This window comes from Mesoplodon mirus, assembly GCF_964341445.2.
Source record: "Mesoplodon mirus genome assembly, chromosome: 3".
Taxonomy (NCBI): Eukaryota; Metazoa; Chordata; class Mammalia; order Artiodactyla; family Ziphiidae; genus Mesoplodon; species Mesoplodon mirus.
In genome coordinates, this window is record NC_138978.1 from 178,388,183 (window position 1) to 178,409,755 (window position 21,573).

The following is a 21,573-nucleotide window of genomic DNA, read 5'->3' on the forward strand; positions in this document are numbered from 1 at the left end:
AAAGTACAAGTTGTTTTACTTTTTTCAGTTGATTCTGAATAAATTCCTTTTACAATAATGATTATGAAATCTACAGCAGGTGTTGGCAAACTATGACCCACCTGCTCACTGCCTGTTTTTGTAAATTAAAGTTATATTGGAGCACAGCCATGCTCCTTTATTTTTTATTTTATTTTTTAATCCTTTTTTTTTTCTTTTTGGTTGTGCCAGGTCTTAGTTGCGGCTCGCGGGCTCCTCAGTTGTGGCATGCGAACTCTTAATTGTGGCAGGCATGTGGGATCTAGTTCCCTGACCAGGATCCAACCCGGGCCCCCTGCATTGAAGTGCTGAGTCTTAACCACTGTGCCACCAGGGAGGTCCCCATGCTCCTTTATTGACACGGAGTCTTTTTCGACTCTCACACTTCACAGCAGAATGCGCATGGACGTCCATACAGCAGAGACCGCACGGCCCATGACGCCTTTGGTGTTTACTCTGATTCTTTACAGAAAATGTTTTCCAGCTCTTATGAGAACGCTGGCATTTTGTTATGTTTCCAGGTCCCCTTTTGGTTTGATATACTAAGATAGTCTGCTGATGCAACCATATCCTCGTCCCTAGCTGCAAACGGTGCTGGAGGACAGTGCTGAGAATGTGAGAGGGACATTTATTATCCAAGATCTGTTAAAAGTTTGAGTTTTGTGAGTCATGAAAACTCAGTATAACATTTATATAGCATTTTATAGCTGGCACAGGGCGCTTTTACATATTACATAACTTGCTCCATATAACTTTGTTAAGTAAATATCATTACGTTTCCCATTTCATAATCAAAGAAACGAAGCTTAAGAGATTGTGACTTGCCCGAGGCCACACGGCCTCTACTTTCCAGAGCAGAAACTTAGATCCAGGTCTTTTGTTTTCAAATCATTTGTTTGTTCCGTACTCATTTGGAACCACAATGATATCTGTTAAAAATAATAGTAAATTCATTCCTTTTATAATATTGCATATAAATTAGGCTTTTATAAGTTGAATTATTCAGAGTTACTTTCTACACCTGTTCTTTCATATTCCTCGCAAAGCAAGAAATCTGCCTTTGAAGTTCAAGATTCATTCGTACTAGGAAAATTGCCTGCTTTCTGTTTAGTTGATAAACTATCAAGGAGCCATATTATGAAATTAAACTGCCACCAGAGTAACTTTGTTTTAATTTCATCAAAATTCAGCTGTTTCATGAATATTTGTAAATGAAGAATGGAAATAACATGACTGTTGAAATGAATATTTGCCAACTGCTTACGTTTGCTATATAGCTAGCCCTAGTAGAGTAAATAAAAATCATTCTTCTATATTTGATGATGGTCAATGTATCTTTGCTTGACTAAATCAAATGAGCCATTTGGAGCAAAATAAATGACCTATGTCAATGGAGAAAATTATTATAATGCATAGAAGTTCGTGTAGTTTACAGAAATATTGCAGTAATAATTTTTTAAAGTACAAACAATAACGTTTTCAACAAACTTTGTGGCTTTTCATTTTTTACCCCTCATTTGTTCCCTTTCAGGATGAATTGCAAAGGCTCTTGGGGTTGCTGAGGAACCGAGATCCCCTCTCAGAGGAGCAGCTGCAAGGGCTGTGCCTTGAGTTGAATGATTTCATTGTTGCTCTATCCTCTGTCCAACCCTCTGCTAAAAGGGAAGGCTTTGTCACTGTCCCTAATGTGACATGGGCAGATATTGGTGCCCTGGAAGACATTAGAGAGGAGCTCACCATGGCAATATTGGTAGGTATATCTGCCGCTAACTGTTGTTGGCGTGTGTGATGGGTAAACGATCATGCGTGTGTACTAGGTTGTATGTCTAAATTGGCTTACCTGTATGTTTTATTTTATCTGTTGTATTATTATTAAGCCCCCAATGATGGTTTTTCATTCTTCTGAGATCTGCTTTAGATTTTTTCTTTTGGTTGTGCTTGAATTCTATGGCAGTGAGTTTAAAGAAGAAAAGAAAAGAAAACATTTTAGGTTTTAACCGAGAATAAATTATTTGAGAAATACTTTCTGAACTTGATCACGCTCATAAGGGTCAAAGCAGTTTTAATGCCCGTGAAACTTTGGATTTTCATTTACTCTTTTCCACTTCCCTGATCATCTCATGGTTCATTAATGATGTATGATCCATTTAGAGGTGTGTAACTACTGAAAGAGAAAATACGTGGAGATGATAGTGAACAGGTATCTCTTGCTTTTGATTACATAGAGTACCGCTGCTTCTGATTTCTTAAAGGGGGCCATTGCTTAAAATCTTTATAACCTAGAAATCAAGATACATTTTCTAAAAATTGAGTTTAAAATGTTGAAATACTGTATCTAAAATGTTTTCAGAACTTACATTTAAGTATGAATTTTTCAAGAGCAGGGATTTTAAATTTATCACCACTTACCTCATGCTTGAAACAGAGGTAAGCACTCTGTGCCCGGCACTGTTCTTATCTTCAGGCCTCACAATCAGTGTTGAAAATAGGCATCTAGAGATTATTTGAATATGCAGTAGTAGAAGGTGGACATTTGTAACAGATTGATGTTGGGATTGTTTTTTCCAGGCACCAGTACGTAACCCAGATCAGTTCAAAGCTCTTGGGTTGGTGACTCCAGCTGGAGTCCTCCTTGCTGGTCCCCCTGGCTGTGGGAAAACTCTGCTGGCAAAGGTATGGAATAATTCAGCTGCATTTATTTTATTTCTTACTATCAGTTAGGATAACATGAATTTAACTTTAAATGTTACAGTGAGATATTTTTGCATATTTTCTATTAGAATTTCATTTTGGAAAGACTGACAATTTTCTTCAGGAAAGTTTCCCACTTTTACTTTAATTACACAAGGTATATCATTGAAAATTTGGAAAAGAAAATTTTAAATCTACCATAACCCCATCGATTTTAACACAGAAATTTTCATGTTTTCTGTGTATTATATTCTAAGTTTTTAATGAACATTATTGCATAGTTGTAGTTTGTAGCTGACCTTGTTTCCTGCTTTGATATAGTTATTATTTATAAGTTAAGTATTTTCCTCTACGTTCCTTATTACAAATGTTACTTTGAAAAATTAGTTTTTTGCAATAGAAAATGTAGATAAGCAAAAGGGAAAAGCGTTACTTATAATCCTCTCACTATTGCCTACTAGCAACCACTGTTTCATTTTGTTGTTAGTCTTTCCAGATGTTCTTTTGTACATATATATCGATAATATGAATAACTTTTATACATATATTTACAACTATAAGGTTTTTAAACATGCGTTTCTCACTTATCAATATTTCTTGAACATCTTCCCATGTCAGTATATACAGATACACATTAGTATTTTTAATGCCTGCGTAGTGTTCTGCCATAAAGATGCTCTATAATTGGGCTTCCCTGGTGGCACAGTGGTTGAGAGTCTGCCTGCCGATGCAGGGCACACAGGTTCGTGCCCTGGTCTGGGAAGATCCCACATGCTGCAGAGCTTCTGGACCCGTGAGACATGGCCGCTGAGCCTGCGCTCCACAACGGGAGAGGCCACAACAGTGAGAGGCCCGCATACTGCAAAAAAGAAAAAAAAAAAATGATGCTCTATAATTTACGGAAATGATTCCCCTATTAAAACAACATTGCATGAAACAGTCCTGTGCTTACATTTTTGTACCTCGACGGGTAATTTTAATAGAATGCATTCCTAAATAATTTTTTAATAAAAAGAATGCATGTATTTAAAGCTTTTGATCCATTACCACTCAATCAAAATGATCTATTACCCAGTTACACTTGATCCATTACCATTACACTTGATCCATTACCAAAGTGTCTTCCAAAAAGTTTGTACCAGTTTCATCCATATAGGGTATGAGTATCCATTTCCCCAGCACCCCAAATTAGCAATAGCCATTAACATTGTTTTTAATATTTGACAATCTAATAGGTAAAAATGGTTATCTTACAGTTTTTAAGTTATGTTTTAAAAGCTACTAGTGGGCTTTTAAAAATAATATGTGTTTATTGGCTTTTTTCTTTATGAATTGTCTGTTTGTATCCTTTGTTTTCTTAATATGCTTGTGATTTATTTATAATCACTCTTCACATAGTAAGATCTGTTATATTTGTAGTTTGTCAGTGTTTTTGGCATTCTTACTTTATTGATCATAGTTTTGACACTTTTTTTTTCCTTTGGAATCATGCTTACTAGAACCATTTTTCTTGTCTGTATCTTATATTAGTCATCATTTTTAATGTCTGTATAATATTCCATCTATAATTTACTTAACCCTTATCAACTTTTAAAAATATTTGGATTGGGCTTCCCTGGTGGCGCAGTGGTTGAGAGTCCACCTGCCGATGCAGGGGACACGGGTTCGTGCCCCGGTCCGGGAGGATCCCACATGCCGTGGAGCGGCTGGGCCCGTGAGCCATGGCCGCTGAGCCTGTGCATCCGGAGCCTGTGCCCCGCAATGGGAGAGGCCACAACAGTGAGAGGCCTGCGTACCGCAAAAAAAAAAAAAAAAAAAAAAAATTTGGATTACTTGTAAATAAGAAATCAAAATTAATGGCATTTTTAGTAAGTTTCACAGCAGCCGAGTAATCTGCGGCTCCTCAGTAAATAGCAAATATCCACAGTGCCATATGCCCATGTATATACATACATATATATATATATATATATATATATATATATACACACATAAAATATACATGTAAATTTTTTAAAACTTATTTTTACTTATATTACTAAATTTCCTTGCTTAATGCTTTCAGTACTCTTACAAGGCATTGCTGTAAAGGAGTTTGGGAACAAAGGAGCGAAAGGAGAACACCACGGTTGCTGGTCTACGTTTTTTCACAACAGTTTTAGAAAACTGTAGCCAGAAAGAAGGTCCTGCAAGCTAATATGTGAATTCACTGGGTGGATGCAGTTCCCTTGCCTGAGTGCCTTGTAATGTTTGTTTGTTTTTTAGATATATCTGCCTTTGACTAGTTCTGCTCACAGCGGAAAGGAGATAGCTTAGATCATTTGAAATCCCTAAATAATGTTAAGGCGTCATAGATCAAATTTTTCCTCTTCTTCCCACCCCCTGCCTCCCCAAATTGCCAACATTTTGGTCCCTCTCTGTTCAGTCAGATTTCTGGTATCTGACCATTTAGAGCAGGGAATCTTACCTAGGACTCCATGGATGGACTTCAACAGCTCACTGGATCCATGAGCCCAGGCAATATATTATGAGTGTATGTATTTTTTCCAGGGAGAGAGTTCACACTTCTATTAGATTCTTCAAGAGATTCATGACTACATGCCCTAGAATCTAGAAGTAATAGAAAATGTCCTGGAATGGCAGAAGCAAAGTGTTACTGGAGTAAAGTTATGGAACCACTTATCAGTCAGTACCCGGCAACCTAGAATTGGTTATAAAATTAAGATTTTGGATGACCTTGGTTGTTTTGTTTACTCATATAACAATAAGATAATGAGAAATTTCTAAGCACTAGCACATACTATATAAATAGCATCAAGTAAAGGCATGTGATTGCTGGGGGCCAACACACTGAAAATTGGTGACTAATAAGAAGGAAACTGGAAAGAGAACAGTAAAAATCATTTAGTCATCTGCAACTATATAGTATGGAAGCAAACAGCTCCTAACACTGAGTACAAGATTCATGATGATATCCATGAAAAAATTAAATTATATTCACTGTATTTCATTTATCAATAGAAGAAAAAAGATTTCTGATAATTTCAGGAACTCTGTTGGGTGTTTTAATGGGTGAAATCTTAGTTATCTCGCATATGGATGTTGAAAACCTAATGTAGATGAGTCATGCTTTATTAGATGTGTATCCTGACTCTACTTAGAGCGTGAGAGGTAGGAAAGCTAAGAAATTGGCAGCCGGAAAGACAGAGATTTCGAGATGTGGATAAGCTACATATTGAGCAGTTTTTGCCTGGCAGCGCCTGCATGCATTCATTTGTTCAACCAGTATTTGTTGAGCTACATACACTTTGCCAGAAATTGTGCAAGGTGCTAGGGATAAACTAGTGAACATGACCCCTACTCTAATGGAATTTATTGTCTGTTTTAAAGAGGCAGGCAGTAAACAAAACAATAAAATTGCAGATTCATCTAAGTTATGATGGAAATAAACAAACTGTTGTGGCTATTTTAGGTTTGGTATTCAGGGGATGGTGATATTTAACAGAGTCCTGAAGGACTAGATAGCCACGTGAAGAGGCAGGGAAAGAAGGGGAAGAGTCTTCCAGATAGAGGGAACAACAGTTTCAAAATCCCTGAAGTGGGAAAGGGCTTGGTGAATTCGAGAACCAGAGAAAGATCTAGTGGCTGGACTAAGAAGAAACTGTCATGTCGCAAAATATAGGCTTGCAAGCCATGGTGAATATTTCAATTTGTACTTGAAAATAAATGAGAAACATAGTAAAACTATATGATCTTATTTACATTTTAAAAAAAATTTATTGGATTATAGTTGATTTACAGTGTTGTGTTTCAGGTGTACAGCAAAGTGAATCAGTTATACATATATATATATCCACTCTTTTTTTTTTTAGATTCTTTTTCCCATATAGGCCATTACAGAGTATTGAGTAGAGTTCCCTGTGCTATACAGCAGGTTCTTATTAGTTATCTATTTTATATATAGTAGTGTGTATATGTCAGCCCCAATCTCCCAATTTATCCCTCCCCCCCTCATTTACATTTTTGAATTAAGTGGAGAATGGATTGGAGGAAAGCAAGAGAGAGAGGAAGCCAGTTAGGGGTTTTTTGGTTTGGTTTGGTTTGGGTTTTTTTGCATGTCCAGACAATAGGTGATGCTGGTCTGGATGAGGGTTGTGGTATAGTGGAGAAATAGGAAGTATCAGACTCACCTACATTTTAGCATTAGAGCTAATACAACTTACAGATGGATTGGCTGACCTGACAAGACAAGAGATCAAGGGGAGACGCCGTGGTTTTCGCTTAGAAAATATATTTACTGGGTTAGGGAGAAAAAGAGTTTGGGGTGTGGGATTTGGGGAGAGTTGGGAGAAATTCAGGAGTCCTGCTTTGGAAACGATAGATTTGAAAATCCTATGAGATCCAAATGGGAAATGAAAAAAAGAAAAAAAAAATCCAAGGGGAGATGCTGAGCAATGTGTTAAACATAAATCTTGAGCTCAGATATCAGGTTCTAAGAATAGGAAAGAACTTTATTCCCTGATCATTTTGAAGTTGTGAGTGATTTTATTCGGATTTCATCTCTACATTCTCAGTGTAATTTTTGTATTCTTCTACACATATAACCATATATTTCTCCTTTGTTATTCTCTTTGGCTTTCAGCCATGCAGTTTAATCTTTATTTATTAAACAAAATAACCTGTAAATACTGTAAAGACTGATAGGGATGCTTTTGACTTCTGGTTTATGAATGAATGAATGAATGATTGCTTTCATTGGGCACGGCATTTGTTTATACAGAGATTATGATTTCACTAGGATTCTAAGCTAGGGCTACAAATATACTTACATATACCATGTTTATATAAACAAAACATTTACATAAATGTTTCAGGTCATTTCCATCTGATTTCTAGTCTGTGGAAAGTTTTAGGTTCACATTTACTTCCTTTGATTTTCTTTTTATTCCCATTTGTCTCCTCTCCTTCTAATGAGAAAGAGGCAGCTATAAAAAGGGGGAACTAGAGTATAAACCACAAAAAGTCCTTGCATTATCACAAATTATTGTTATTTTATTATATGTTTGTCTTGTGTCTTTTTTCTCTTACTAGGCTGTTGCAAATGAGTCTGGGTTAAATTTTATATCTGTCAAGGGGCCTGAGTTACTAAATATGGTAAGTTGTTGTGGCATTAGCCATTATTTTTGATTAGGAAAAGTAATGGTCATTCAAATTACAGGGTCCTCAGATCATTGAAACAGTCGGGTTTTTTGGTAAAATCACTGCAATAGGAGTGAAGAGATTGAGCTTTGCTCTGCTGTACTACTTACCGTGTATAAATGCTTTCTTAATTAAGTCTGTTAACCTCTGAGCCTAAGTTTTCTCACCAGCAAAATGGAAATAATCAAAATAGTCAACATTTAAAGTGTTAACTCTGAATTTGTCAAGCCCTTTATATATATTATTCTTCAACGCCCTGTGAGATACAAATTGTTGTTTTCTCTGATTCACAGATGAGGAAACTTAAGTTTGGAGGGGTCATATAACTTGGCCAATGTCCAACAGCTTGGGGATAGTGGAGCTGACATTTGATCTGCTTTCCTTGTCCTGTTGTTGTATAGCTCAAATGAGTTAAGGATTAATAAATAAAAATACTTAGGGGGGAAGAAATCACTAAACTACTATATAATAACTTCTTTCTGCATTTAAGCAGCTTATATCTTTTTTTTTTTTTTTTTTTTTTTTTTTTTTTTTTTTTTTGCTGTACGCGGGCCTCTCACTGTTGTGGCCTCTCCCGTTGCGGAGCACAGGCTCCGGACACACAGGCCCAGCGGCCATGGCTCACGGGCCCAGCCGCTCCGCGGCATATGGGATCCTCCCAGACCGGGGCACGAACCCGTGTCCCCTGCATCGGCAGGCGGACTCTCAACCACTGCGCCACCAGGGAGGCCCAGCAGCTTATATCTTAAATTTAAGAGACTTTGAATTTCTTATTTCTTGTTTATGCCTATGAAGAGTAAAATGCCATTCAATAATATTCAAACAAAGAAGAAATGAAAGTGGTATCATTTGTTTTAAAAGGCTTTTTCAATTTATCCCCCCTCTAATTTTTTTTGTTTCCTATTAAATATGTTACTTTGCTCCTAAAATAAGGATTTGTACTTTTATTTTTACTCTTCTTACACTTCATTTTGGCTTTCTAGTGGAGGAGGTATTCAAAATAAGCACTGAGGGGAAGGGATTGATGGGAGGTGAAGGGTGAGGCTGGAAAAGAAATAATAGCCAGGCAGTGCAGGGCCTTCATACCAAGCTGGAGTCAAAATGTTACCTTTAGAATATTAGAGAGCTAACAGAGTGTAACTTTTTTTTTAAGAGTGTAATATTTTAAAAATTTTACTATGAAATATTTCAAGCATATAAGAAGTTATAAAGAGTAATATAATGACCCCTCCATGTATCTAACATCCAGCCTTAAAAAAAACCCCAATATATACTCGAAGCCCCCTGCAAACCTTTCCTAATCATGTCCTCCATTCTCTTTCCCATAGAATTTACTATAATCCTGAATTTGGTGTTTATTAATTCTGTACACTTCTTTCTACATTTACTGTATATGTTATATATTTATCCCTAAATAACATGTATTATTTTACACGTTTCAAAAAATAAGTTTATGAGAATTGGAAATGTGAACATCTACTGGACATTTTATATTAAGAAAATAACTTTTAAGTGTGATAATGATGTAGTTATGTTAAAACCATTATCTTTGGACTTCCCTGGTGGCTCAGTGGTTAAGAATCTGCCTGCCAATGCAGGGGACACAGATGCAAGCCCTGATCAGGGAAGATCCCATGTGCCACAGAGCAACTAAGCCCCGTGTGCCACAACTACTGAGCCTGCACTCTAGAGCCTGTGAGCCACAACTACTGAGCCCGCGTGCCACAACTACTGCAGCCCACGCGCCTAGACCTGTGCTCTGCAACAAGAGAAGCCGCTGCAATGAGAAGCCCACACACCACAACAAAGAGTAGCCCCCGCTCGCCGCAACTAGAGAAAGCCTGCACATAGCAACAAAGACCCAACACAGCCATAAATAAATAAATAAATAAATTTATAAATGATGGGATTTTTTAAATATATTTTTTAAAAAAACATTATCTTTGGGCTTCCCTGGTGGCGCAGTGGTTGAGTGTCCGCCTGCCGATGCAGGGGACACGGGTTCGTGCCCCTGTCTGGGAGGATCTCACATGCCGCGGAGCGGCTGGGCATGTGAGCCATGGCCGCTGAGCCTGCGCATCTGGAGCCTGTGCTCTGCAACGGGAGAGGCCACAGCAGTGAGAGACCCGTGTACTGCAAAAAACAAAACAAAACATAACAAAACAAAAAATTATCTTTTAGAGACAGTGAAATATTTACAAATAAAGTTATGACGTCTGGGCTTTCCATCAAAATATCAAGTAGAAAGAAAAGTGGACAGAGTATAGATGAAGCAAGGTTGATCATGAATTGAGCTGATAATAAAATAATGAAGCAGGGTGATGGGTATATCTGGGGTTTATTAAACTATTATATCTACTTTATTATATGTTTGGAGCTCCTTTTATAAATGGTAAAGCAAAAACAAAGCCACTTTATATAAATGGTATGTGTTCTTTTGTAACTTGATTTTATTGTTATTTTTGTTGAACATTATAATATTTATCTGTGGTGATATATTTACCTCTAGTTATTAATTCTCTGTGCAGTAGTCCATTGAATGAGTATAACCACACTTTTTAAAAAATCAGTTTTTTCTTTTTTTTAAAAAAAATATTTATTTATTTATTTGGTTGCACCAGGTGTTAGTTGTGGCAGGTGGGCTCCTTAGTTGCTGCTCGCCGGCTCCTTAGTTGTGGCATGCGAACTCTTAGTTGCAGCATGCATGTGGGATCTAGTTCCCTGACCAGGGATTGAACCCAGGCCCCCTGCACTGGGAGCATGGAATCTTAACCACTGTGCCACCAGGGAAGTCCCTTAAAAACACCAGTTTTTTTCTTGATTCACGCTTAGGTTGAACATTATATACATATATCCTTACACATATTTGTGAGGTATTTTCACCCTAGGGTGTGTACTCAACAGTAGAATTGCTGTATCTTATACAGTATATACTTTCAAAAATATTAAGTATTGCCCACTTTTTTCCTAAAGTGGTTGTTATTGAGTTTTACTTTCACCAGCAGTGAATGAAAGTTACTTACGTTTTTGCCAGTCTGATGAGTATGAAATTTTATCTCATTGTCATCTGGTTTGTTTTTTAGAGGTAAATGTGGGAAGAGTTCTGTGGAAGAGTCCAGAATGACTCTGAGAGATTAAGTGATCTAATGAGGAAGATAGACATCTTGGGGTTAGAAAATGAGTTTGCTCTAGGACGTTTTAGATTAAAGAGCCATTTGGAGGGATTCAGCAAACGATAGGAAATGTGAGTCTGGAGCTCTGAAGAGATTTGGGAGTAAGTATCCATCTAAATGGCACCTAAAACCTAGGGAATGGGAAAGGTCGAGTAGTGTTGTAAGGTGGTCTCTGACAGAACCTTGGAAGACACCAACATTTACAGGCCAGGGAAGGAAAAGCTGGCAAAGGAGACCGTTCCGAAGGCGGAGGACGCCCAAGACTTTCTAAGCCTGAAAACCTAGGGAAGATCATTTTTTCCACCTGTCAATGTAACCAAACAGTAGAAAAGAAATTGAAAGTAGGACTCTGGGTTTAGCAATTAGAATGTCACTAGTGACTTTAGGGAAAATATTTTCAATAATTATATTTGCAAAAGCCAGATTATAATGGTTGAAAACTGATGGCAAATAAGGAATTAGAAATAATAAGTATAGGATCCTTACTTGAAATAGTTCTTAAAGGCCAAGGTAGTGGGAATTTTAATCATTGTTACCTTTCTTAAGATGAATTGATTTTAATCTGTCCTTTTGAAACTTTAGGTTTACCTTCCCCTAAATTAAATTTCCTTTTACTTAGTCAATTTGGTTAGCTATATCCAAAGTCCCTTTGCCAGCTGTATTGATTCTTCTCTTTCATCCCTGTTTGAAACTCTCTGTCCCAACCCACTGATATCTTTGAAAATATCTCCTGAATGTCTTTTCAGCATTCCAAATATAATTTTTGCTGATTTAGATTTTTCAGGAAACTAAATAGGTCTGCTGTATTTGTACACTGAGCAGGATGTTATGATCAGAGAAAAATTTGAAACTGTCATGACTTCTGCTTTCCAAGGACTTTATGATGTAATATAGTGAAGGTAGAATAGCTCAGAAGTTATAATAGTAGGAAGTGCTGTAAGACCAAAGCAGAGAGGGTGGTGGGAAGAAAGATTAGTGATCTTGATCTAGAATGCAAGAGCTGTTTTAGAGGTAGGCTGGAGAAGCAGTTCAAGTGAGAGAAGCAGAATAAGCAAAAGTACAAAGAAAAGTTACAGGACAGATCTGAGGAAAAGAAGTTCTACTCAAATAGAAAATAAAAATACTTTAATCATTGTCATCTGTGATGTATTCTGTGCCTTAATTACTTTATTATGACCATATAGTCATAAAAGAACATAAAAGATAACCTTATGATATAATTGGCACTGTAAAGACATTTTCAGATTGTCTTATTTAGCAGTATTATGAGAAACAAAGCTTTTCTTAGTTAACTAATTTGAAATTTTACAACAACAATTTCTTGTGCTTAGCTGAAAGTAAAGTTGTATTTTTACATATAACTGTTTATATTAATTAGTCCTAATGTTATAGCTGCTTGTGAATTGCTTTGTATTTTGATTTTACCATACATTATGCATTATGAAACCTGGTAGATGTCTAACTGGCTCAGTTTGCCTCCTCTGATGTTGTATGACCGTTAGCTCTTCCTTTAGCAAGATGACTTGTGTAGAAATGGCAGTAGAACAGTAAATTGTCTTGTTCACATTTAAAATACTGTTGAATTAATGAAAATTACTGCTGGGTATTTTATATGCATAAAGCTTTGATCCGTTCTAAAATACCATAAAATTGTGGAATTTTTTTGAGCTAGAGGAGACCTTTCATTCTATTTAGTCTTCATTTTATAAATGAGGAAATTTATAATAAGCTTAAGTAATAGCTAATCTTATTAAGTTGAACCACATATAACTGGCTATTTTTGACCTAATACTTTTTGGACTATGACATATAAATGTCATTTAAAACTAGTACTACTATAATTTGACCCAAACTCCAAAGTTGAAACATCTCTACATTTTATTTCCTTTCTGTATATGGCTAGTATGTTGGTGAAAGCGAGCGCGCTGTGCGACAGGTTTTTCAGCGAGCCAAGAATTCAGCACCCTGCGTGATATTCTTTGATGAAGTGGATGCCTTATGTCCTCGAAGATCAGCCCGAGAGGTAGGTATCATAGTTTAGTGATTACAGATTTTTTTTAAAGCACCATAAACCTTTTGTAAGTTCTTACAAAGTTACATAAAGTTCAAATAGTTCTTATAAAGTCATTCATTGAAAACACTGAGACTCTTTAAGTAAAGAAACCTAGTAATTTGAAAACAGGGCCTAGGGATAACAATTGTATTTTTATTAGCCTCTGTATCCATTTTTCTTTCTGTGTATTATTTTGGTTGCACATATCTGATTCACACCAATGAGTTTTGGGGAATGGAAATGATTATTAGTTTTGGATAGCCTGCCTTGTAATCGTATGATTCTCTTCAGAGTTCTTGGAGAAAATATAATTTAAGACATCATGCACTCAAAGTAGGGTCAGATGATATGCTTTAAGACACAGCACCATTTCTATCTGGGGAAGATATAAATTGGTGTGCATTAAAGACCACTTGCATTACTACACTGAGTCACCATTCTTAGAAATTTTGGTACAGTGATTGCCTGGAAAACAGTTATCAGGAATACTGTTTGAATCATAGTGAAGCATAATATAAAAAATATATTTAGGGCCTCCCTGGTGGCGCAGTGGTTGAGAGTCCGCCTGCCGATGCAGGGGATACGGGTTCGTGCCCCGGTCTGGGAGGATCCCATATGCCGCGGAGCGGCTAGGCCCGTGAGCCATGGCCGCTGGGCCTGCGCATCCGGAGCCTGTGCTCCGCAACGGGGGAGGCCACAACAGTGAGAGGCCCGCATACCGCAAAAAAAAAAAAAAAAAAAAAAATATATATATATATATATATATATATTTAAAAAATATATATATAACCTTTTGAAGAGGATAGCAAAGACTGTGTAGTAAGTACATTTATTACAAGATGATTGAGGAAATGATTATATTTCTTATGTGATTCGTTTTCACATAGTTACTCTGCGTGTGTTCTTGGGTTGTGAAACATTTATTAGGTGCCTCGTTTTGCTTAAAATTCCCAGCATTCAGAAGTTGAAAAACAAAACTTGACTAGGATAAGTGTGCTTTATATCATAGCAATTTTGTTTCCTCCCCCAGCAGTCAGCAATATCACAGAAAATCCTTATTACAGTCTTATCTCTGATAGTGATGTCAGTGGCCAGGGCAGAGATCCTTCCCGGGTTCTCCTGCCGGCCGTCACGTTCCAAAATCTAATGTGGGATCCAGAGCAAAATCCTACACGCTATATCCAGCTGGTGGGGGCATGGTATGCTCTGGATTTTACTCCTTTTTATTCCCTTTTGCTGTGAATTAAACCCTTTGTTCATTGATAGCCCATTTCATTGGTTTGCATCTCTCTGTTATCAAGTGGTAATTTAAATTAGGAGGTATATCCAGTCAACTTGCCCTCAGAGAAGTCTGCATTCTTATGAACTACATTTCTAACTTCTAGGTTATCTCTCTCGGCTGTCAGCTACCACACATCTCTCTAATCAGATACGTGTTTTGCTTTAACATTTTCACCTGAAGGGGATTCTGAAAATATTTTAAAATTGAACATATTCTTTTTTTAATGATGCAAGTTATTCATGAATACATGCTTGTGAAAAATGCAAGTAAATACAAGTATAAAGAGTCAAGTCTTCCAATTCTCCTCCCTGTTACTCTTCTTGGAGGTTACTTCTGCTGACAGTTTAGTGTTTTGCATTTGTGGCCTAGAACTTTTTCTATAAGCTTAAAAACATGTATGATTTAAACTTATTTTTTATATAAATGTCGTCATTCTATCTGACACTTTACCCATGTACTTAATAACTTATTTTGTAACTATTGAATAAATATTCCACAGTCTGGATAGGGAAGAATTAATTCAACAATTCCCCTGTTTTGGACATTTACATTGTTTCTAGTTGTTTCCCTTATAAACACAACTGTATTAAACATTCTTATCACATATTTTTGTGCACATGTGGGAATATGTGAGAGTTTTGGAAGTAGAATTTCTGGGTAGAAGATGTATACAAATATTTTGAAAGCTAACACAGTCATTCTTCGCAAAAACTACCAGTTACATACACCTACCAACTAAAAATAACCATTTTCTACACCTTTGTCAACAATGGGTAATACCCATCTTTTTATTTTTCTCAATTTTATTGGCAAAACATGATGTTAAATTTTAGTATTCATGTCTCTGACCCTTTTGCTGTTGAAATGTTTTTCTGTGCTCACTTTGGCAGCACATACACTGAAAATGAAATGTTCCCCCCCCTTTTCTTAAGATTTTTTTTTTTTGATGACCATTTTTTGTTTGTTTGTTTGTTTTGTTTTTTGCGGTACGCGGGCCTCTCACTGTTGTGGCCTCTCCCGTTGTGGAGCACAGGCTCCGGACGCGCAGGCTCAGCGGCCATGGCTCACGGGCCCAGCCGCTCCGCGGCATGTGGGATCCTCCCGGACCGGGGCACGAACCTGTGTCCCCTGCATCGGCAGGCGGACTCTCAACCACTGCACCACCAGGGAAGCCCTGATGACCATTTTTAACGTCTCAATTTATTGAATTTGTTACAGTATTGCTTCTGTTTCATGTTTTGGTTTTTGGCCCCAAGGCATGTGGGATCTTAGCTCCCGCACCAGGGATTGAACCCACACCCCCTGCATTGGAAGGCAAAGTCTTAACCACTGGACCACCAGGGAAGTCCCGTCTTCCCTTTTTTTTTGTTGTTAATTTATAAGCACTTTTTATATGTGATGGAAATTAGTCTATTGTCCGATTATGTGTGTTGATACTATTTTTCCCAGTTTTACCACTTAGCTTTTTTTATTATATAAAATTTTATATATAGTAAAGTCTATCAGCCTTTTCCTGAATTGATTGTGAGGTTTTTGTCTTGCTTAGGTAGGACAGTGTTTTGGGGGTTTTTTGTTTTTTTAAAACCAGTATTTCTTTATTTTTTTGAGTCCTGATTATAATTCTTTTAATCTCCTAACAGTTAATACTGTGTCTCCAAGGGGTGATAATAAGGTGCACCAAATTTTTTTTCTGGAGAAATCAGTATGTTAAACTCATTACCACCTCTGTACATAAAATGTATGTTGAAGAAAGGCAATTAATGACAAAAAGAAACACAGCACCACTTTTCTCATTTCCTATATTGTACATTTTAAAAATTTCTGCATTTAAAGGATAAACATCCCTCTATTCACCAACTCCCTGAACGTCTTAGATATTGCCCTGAGGTAGTTCAACCTTGTACTGCATGCTTCAAGGAAAAGCAAAAAGGCCTCAGTGTCCCAGCTGAAAGCTCTGGAATATCCAGTATCCTGGGGAGTCTGATCTGGCATTCAAAAGCTGAGTCTAGATTTGCCCAAAGGGAAATTCACTGTGGCTATTAGATCTTTTTTAAAATTTATTTTATTGAAGTATAATTGATTTACAATGTGTTAATTTCTACCGTACAGCGAATTGATTCAGTTAGACACATATATATTCTTTTTCGTATTCATTTCCATTATGGTTTATCACAGGATATTGAATATAATTCTCAGCTCTTAGATCTTTGAATAGCTCAGAGGCTTAAGACTGTGGGATCAGCTAAACCTGAGATTGAATTTCATCTCTACCCTTATGTAGCTTTGAGACCTTGGACAAATAGCCTCTCTAAGCCTCAGTTTCCTCACCTGAATTGTGGATGATAGCAGGATTGCTGGGGAAGCACACTGATGAGAACATGTTTTGCACAGTGCTTAGATATAGTGACTTCTCAGGAAATAATTGTTATATCTTTTGACAAAAGCTTTCATTCAAGTTAGCAAATGTATTATTTTGCATGGGAAAAAAAAACGGTGATGTATTTTTCTTTTATTGGGAGCTGATGTAGCTGTATTTATTTGTTTTTAGACAGGGGCAAGTGTCCGGGTGGTAAATCAGCTACTTACAGAGATGGATGGTCTGGAAACACGTCAGCAGGTTTTTATTATGGCAGCCACTAACAGACCAGGTAAGAAAGAAGAATATAAAACAGATGAGTCTAAAAACTTACAGCGTTTACAAACAATATAATTTATATACATCCTAGTAAAGGAAGAGTAAGTTTGGGAAATCCCTTTTTGGTTCAGAAGTTGGAATAAAATCTTAGAAAGCTTTTATGTAAGCTATAGTAAAAAAAAAAAAAAAACAAAACAGTATAACATTATTGCTTGGATTCTGTAAGATTTTTTTCTGTGTTGGTGCATAGAAAATTGTCTTGTTAGCAGAGAACCCTTGTAACATACACTTTTGACCACAAAGTATTATCAGAATTTATGTCCTATGATTTCTCTCAAGCTTATAGGAGACAAGAACCAGTCTCTTTTTCACTGTATCGGAAGGTTAAAGATAGGTTTTTAAGGTTTTATACTGGAAGCATGTCCATATACCTACACTTAACTGTTTTTTAAAATTGTTAAAAAGCCTAAGTACTAGTGAGGGATTTAGAAACAATCTCAAACTTCAAAAGTACCGAAGGTGGCTTTTACTTTGGATCCTCAGTTCTCTTCATATTGTTTAATACTTTGCCATCCATATGCGACACTGTATCATAGCTGCTCCTGCATTGATATTTGTGTTAACTATGTCTACCCACAATGACTTGGGACTTTAATTGCTTAAATGGATTTTTCAGTTTTCAAGCTGATGTAATTTTTCTTGTAAGTTAGTACAGATACTGAAACCTTCATGAATTATATACCATTTCATTTTAAAATGAAAAATCGAAAGGTTTGAATTAGACTCATCTTTGAATTAGAAATGCTCTGAGTTAGGCAGACCTGGGTTTGAGTCCTGGCTCTAGCACTTCATATCTTACTAACTGTTCTCTTTCAGCCCTAACTCGTGTATACCAACTGAGTAGATTATAATCCAGGTCCGACCCTAACCACTGGAGTTAATGTCAGAACCTGCAGGTTAAGGGGTCAGTTGTCTACAAGACTGCCTTACTTCAGATGCCAGATGCAAGTGGTGTCTCCAGGACACACGCACTTCTGACCGGCCTGCTACAAACTTGGGGATTCCCATCACCCCTTTCAGATTCAGTAATTTGCTAAAAAGACTTAACAAAATGAAGAAAAGCACTGTACTTACAATTACAGTTTATTTTAAAGGGTACACTTAGGGCTAGGTCTCAGAGGGAGTGCAGAGCTTCCATGCCCTCTCTCCATGGAGTCAGGGCACATCACCCTCTTGGCACATCACTGTGTTCATCGGTGAGGAATCTCCCTCAAGTTTGATGTCCAGAGTTTATTGGGATTTTGTTATGTATCCGTGATTGACTGACTCATTGGCCATGTGACTGAACTCAGTCTCCAGCCCCGCCCTACCTCCCCAGATGTCTGGGTCCAAGTTCCAACCCTCTAATCAGATGGTAAATTGTTCTGGTAACCAGCCCCATCCTGAAGTTATCTGCAGGGCCAACCTTGAGTCATCTCATTAGCACAACAAAGACACTCCTGTTACTCAGAAAGCTCTAGCCAGGAACCAGGGGCAAAGACCAAATGTATTTATTCCTTATTATGCCACATTAATCCTGGGCATGTATTACTTCATCTTGCTAACCAGTACTTCTTCATCTATAAAAAGAGGATAATAATACCTAATAGGCAGTATTGTCCCAAAGCTTAAGTGATATTGGTAATGTATCTATCATAATGTGTGGCAAGTAGCTGTTTAGTATTATTATCATTATTATGAGCACTTTTGGTATTAGCAGTAGGAGCAGTCATTAGGTCATAAAGTCAGAGAGTCATCCTTCAAGAAACCTTGAAGGTCTGTCAAATTTGGACAGAATCACATCCTACCTTTCCTGAGCAGCTACAGATTTTTCTAGCAGATTTCAAGAAGACAGTCTTCGGTGTGCTCTAATAACCTATTCTGTCTTTAACTGTATTCACCATTTTTCATATTTGTTTATTGTAAACACTCTTATCTTTTAGTTTAATCTCTGTAGATTAGAAAACAACAGGTCCTTCAGTGTTATTCAAATAATAGGTCCTTCAATGTTACTACTAGGTTTTACTTAAATCCCTTCCTTCAGAAGGGTACAGGTACATTACTTTTCCTCATGGGTTTTTTTTTTTTTCCTCCAATCTCTTTATTCATCTTTGAATTCCTTAGGATTCTCCGGATTCTCCTTAGTTGTAAAACCCAGAACTGAGCACAGTAGTCTCTTGAGTTTAGCCAGTGAATGACAGGATGAATGTGGTGCCTCTGTTTTGTTCTTTCCAGTGTTCTTGAGTATTGTCTTCCTCTCCACTGTACCTCACCCATCCCTTTCTCCCTATAACAAGCCCCATTACGTTGAGGATCCACATAAATTTAAAAATAGATGTTTTAGATCTTTTCACTTGTATTGATGCCTATTTGGCAGTTCTGTTCCATGGTATTCTATCCTGTGACATTTTGTTTGATTGTTTATAACTTGGATTCTGCTCAGCTTCAAGAAACCCCTTCTTGCCCCATGTCCTGGTCAGCTCTTGCCGCCTGGTGAACTACTGCGATACTTAGTGGCTTAAAAATCACCATTTTTGCATTGTTCATAATTTTGTAGGTCAGGAATTCAGGGAGGGCTTGTCCAGGTGGTTCATCTCTGATCCACATGCCACCAGCACGCATGGCTGGGCCAGAGGATCCCCTTTCAAGGTCACTTCTTTACTCACATGTCTGGTGCTTTGGTACGCCTCGGCATTCTGCACACCCCCTCCCCCCAGCCCCTCCCCACCACCAGTTGTCATCTTCCAAGCCCTCTCCATGTGGCTTGGCTTCCATTAGAATGGTTCTCTGAGTACTCACATTTCTTACTTGACAGCTGGATTCCAAGAGATAAAGGTGGAAGCTGCCATTCCTTTGAAGGCAAGGCCCAGAATAGACAAATTCTCTTGGTCAGGGCAGTGACAGGAAGGGCCAGATTCAAAAGGAGAGAAGTAGAGATGTAAAAAAAGGGGGAGTTATCTTTAATCCTTCTTATGTATATTTTTCTTTCATCACATTCTTTGTTTTACGGTGCAAGTTATACATTCCGCCTTACAGCTTGGTGTTGTAGGTCAGTCATTTCAGTATAATTTTCTTGAGTCTCTCAGATTTACTCCTTCACTCATCAGATATTTATTGAATTTTTATTATATGCCTGATCCTACTGAGCTTTGGGAATTCAAAAGTTAACAATTCAGAAAAATTCTTTGCCTGCATGTATTCTGATTTGGGGCTGGGGAACAGGGGGTAAATAATAGACAATCAAATAAATAAAATAAAACAGGGTAAGAGGATGGAGAATGACTGGTGTTTGGGGAGAGGAATGCTAATTTAGATATCATAGTCCGGGAAAGCTTCTTCTTCAGAAGTAATGTCAGCACGCACCCAAAAAATGTGAAGTATCAAGCCATGCAAAAATCTGGGAGAAGGCATTCCAGGTAGAGAACAAACAATAAGTATAAAGGCCCTGAAGTGAAAACAAGTTTGGAGAACCAGCAACAAGGCCAGTGCGTCTAGAGTGAAAAGAGTTGGGGGGCAGTGATGGAGAAGTGCAAGGGGCCTTTTAGGCCACAGTAAGGGGTGTGGATTTTATTCTGCCATGAGGGTTTTTTTAATACATTTATTTATTTATTTGTTTGTTTGTTTGTTTGTTTTTGGGCTGCGTTGGGTCTTCGTTGCTGTGCACAGGCTTTCTCTAGTTGCGGCAGGCAGGGGCTACTCTTTGTTATGGTGTGCAGGCTTCTCATTGGGGTGGCTTCTCTTTGTTGCGGAGCACGGGCTCTAGGCATAACACGGGCTGCAGTAGCTGTGGCTCGTGGGCTCAGTAGTTGTGGCTCGCAGGCTCTAGAGCTCAGGCTCAGTAGTTGTGGCGCACAGGCTTAGTTGCTCCACGGCATGTGGGATCTTCCTGGACCACTTGTGTCCCCTGCATTGGCAGGCGGATTCTTAACCACTGCACCACCAGGGAAGTCCCATGAACGTTTTCTGAGTGGAGGAGTGAAGTGATCTGATTTTCTTTTTCTTTTTATAAAATATGTGACTTTTTATTTTACTTTGTATTTTGAAACAATTATAAATTCACAACAGATTAGAAAAATAGTGCACAGAAGTTCCATGTACCCAGTTTAACTCAGTTGTTGCATTTTACATAACTGTGGTACAAAAAACCAGGAAATAGACATTTGTGTAATTTGTCTATTTTTTTGCCATTTTAGCACAAGTGTAGATTCATGTGATCACCACTGCAGTCAATACAAGAACTATTCCATCACCACAAAGATCTCCCTCATGCTATCCCTTTATAGTAACAACCACTTCTCTCCCACCATGTCTAACTCAAGGCAACCACTAATCTGTTCTCCATCTCTATAATTGTGTCACTTTAAGAATTTTATATAAAAGTAATCGTACAAAATGTGACCTTTTAGGTTGGCTTTATTCACCTATTCTAACGCCCTTGAAATCTATTCAAATTCTTGTGTGTATCAATAGATTGTTCCTTTTT

General features: G+C 37.6%; 1 protein-coding gene across 4 annotated transcripts in view; it reads left to right on the plus strand.

Annotated features, from left to right (window-relative positions):
• Positions 1-21,573, plus strand: part of NVL (nuclear VCP like) — an 81,324-nt gene that overhangs the window by 29,952 nt on the left and 29,799 nt on the right. For all 4 annotated transcript variants that reach the window (XR_014293524.1, XM_082615461.1, XM_082615460.1 and 1 more), the window contains 5 exons: positions 1,550-1,768; positions 2,587-2,691; positions 7,801-7,863; positions 12,985-13,104; positions 16,965-17,064. Coding sequence is in view for 3 of the 4 variants with exons in the window: in XM_082615461.1 (XP_082471587.1) it covers positions 1,550-1,768; positions 2,587-2,691; positions 7,801-7,863; positions 12,985-13,104; positions 16,965-17,064 (607 nt within the window). In the remaining variant the exon portion in view is untranslated. The remainder of the gene's footprint in view (positions 1-1,549; positions 1,769-2,586; positions 2,692-7,800; positions 7,864-12,984; positions 13,105-16,964; positions 17,065-21,573) is intronic.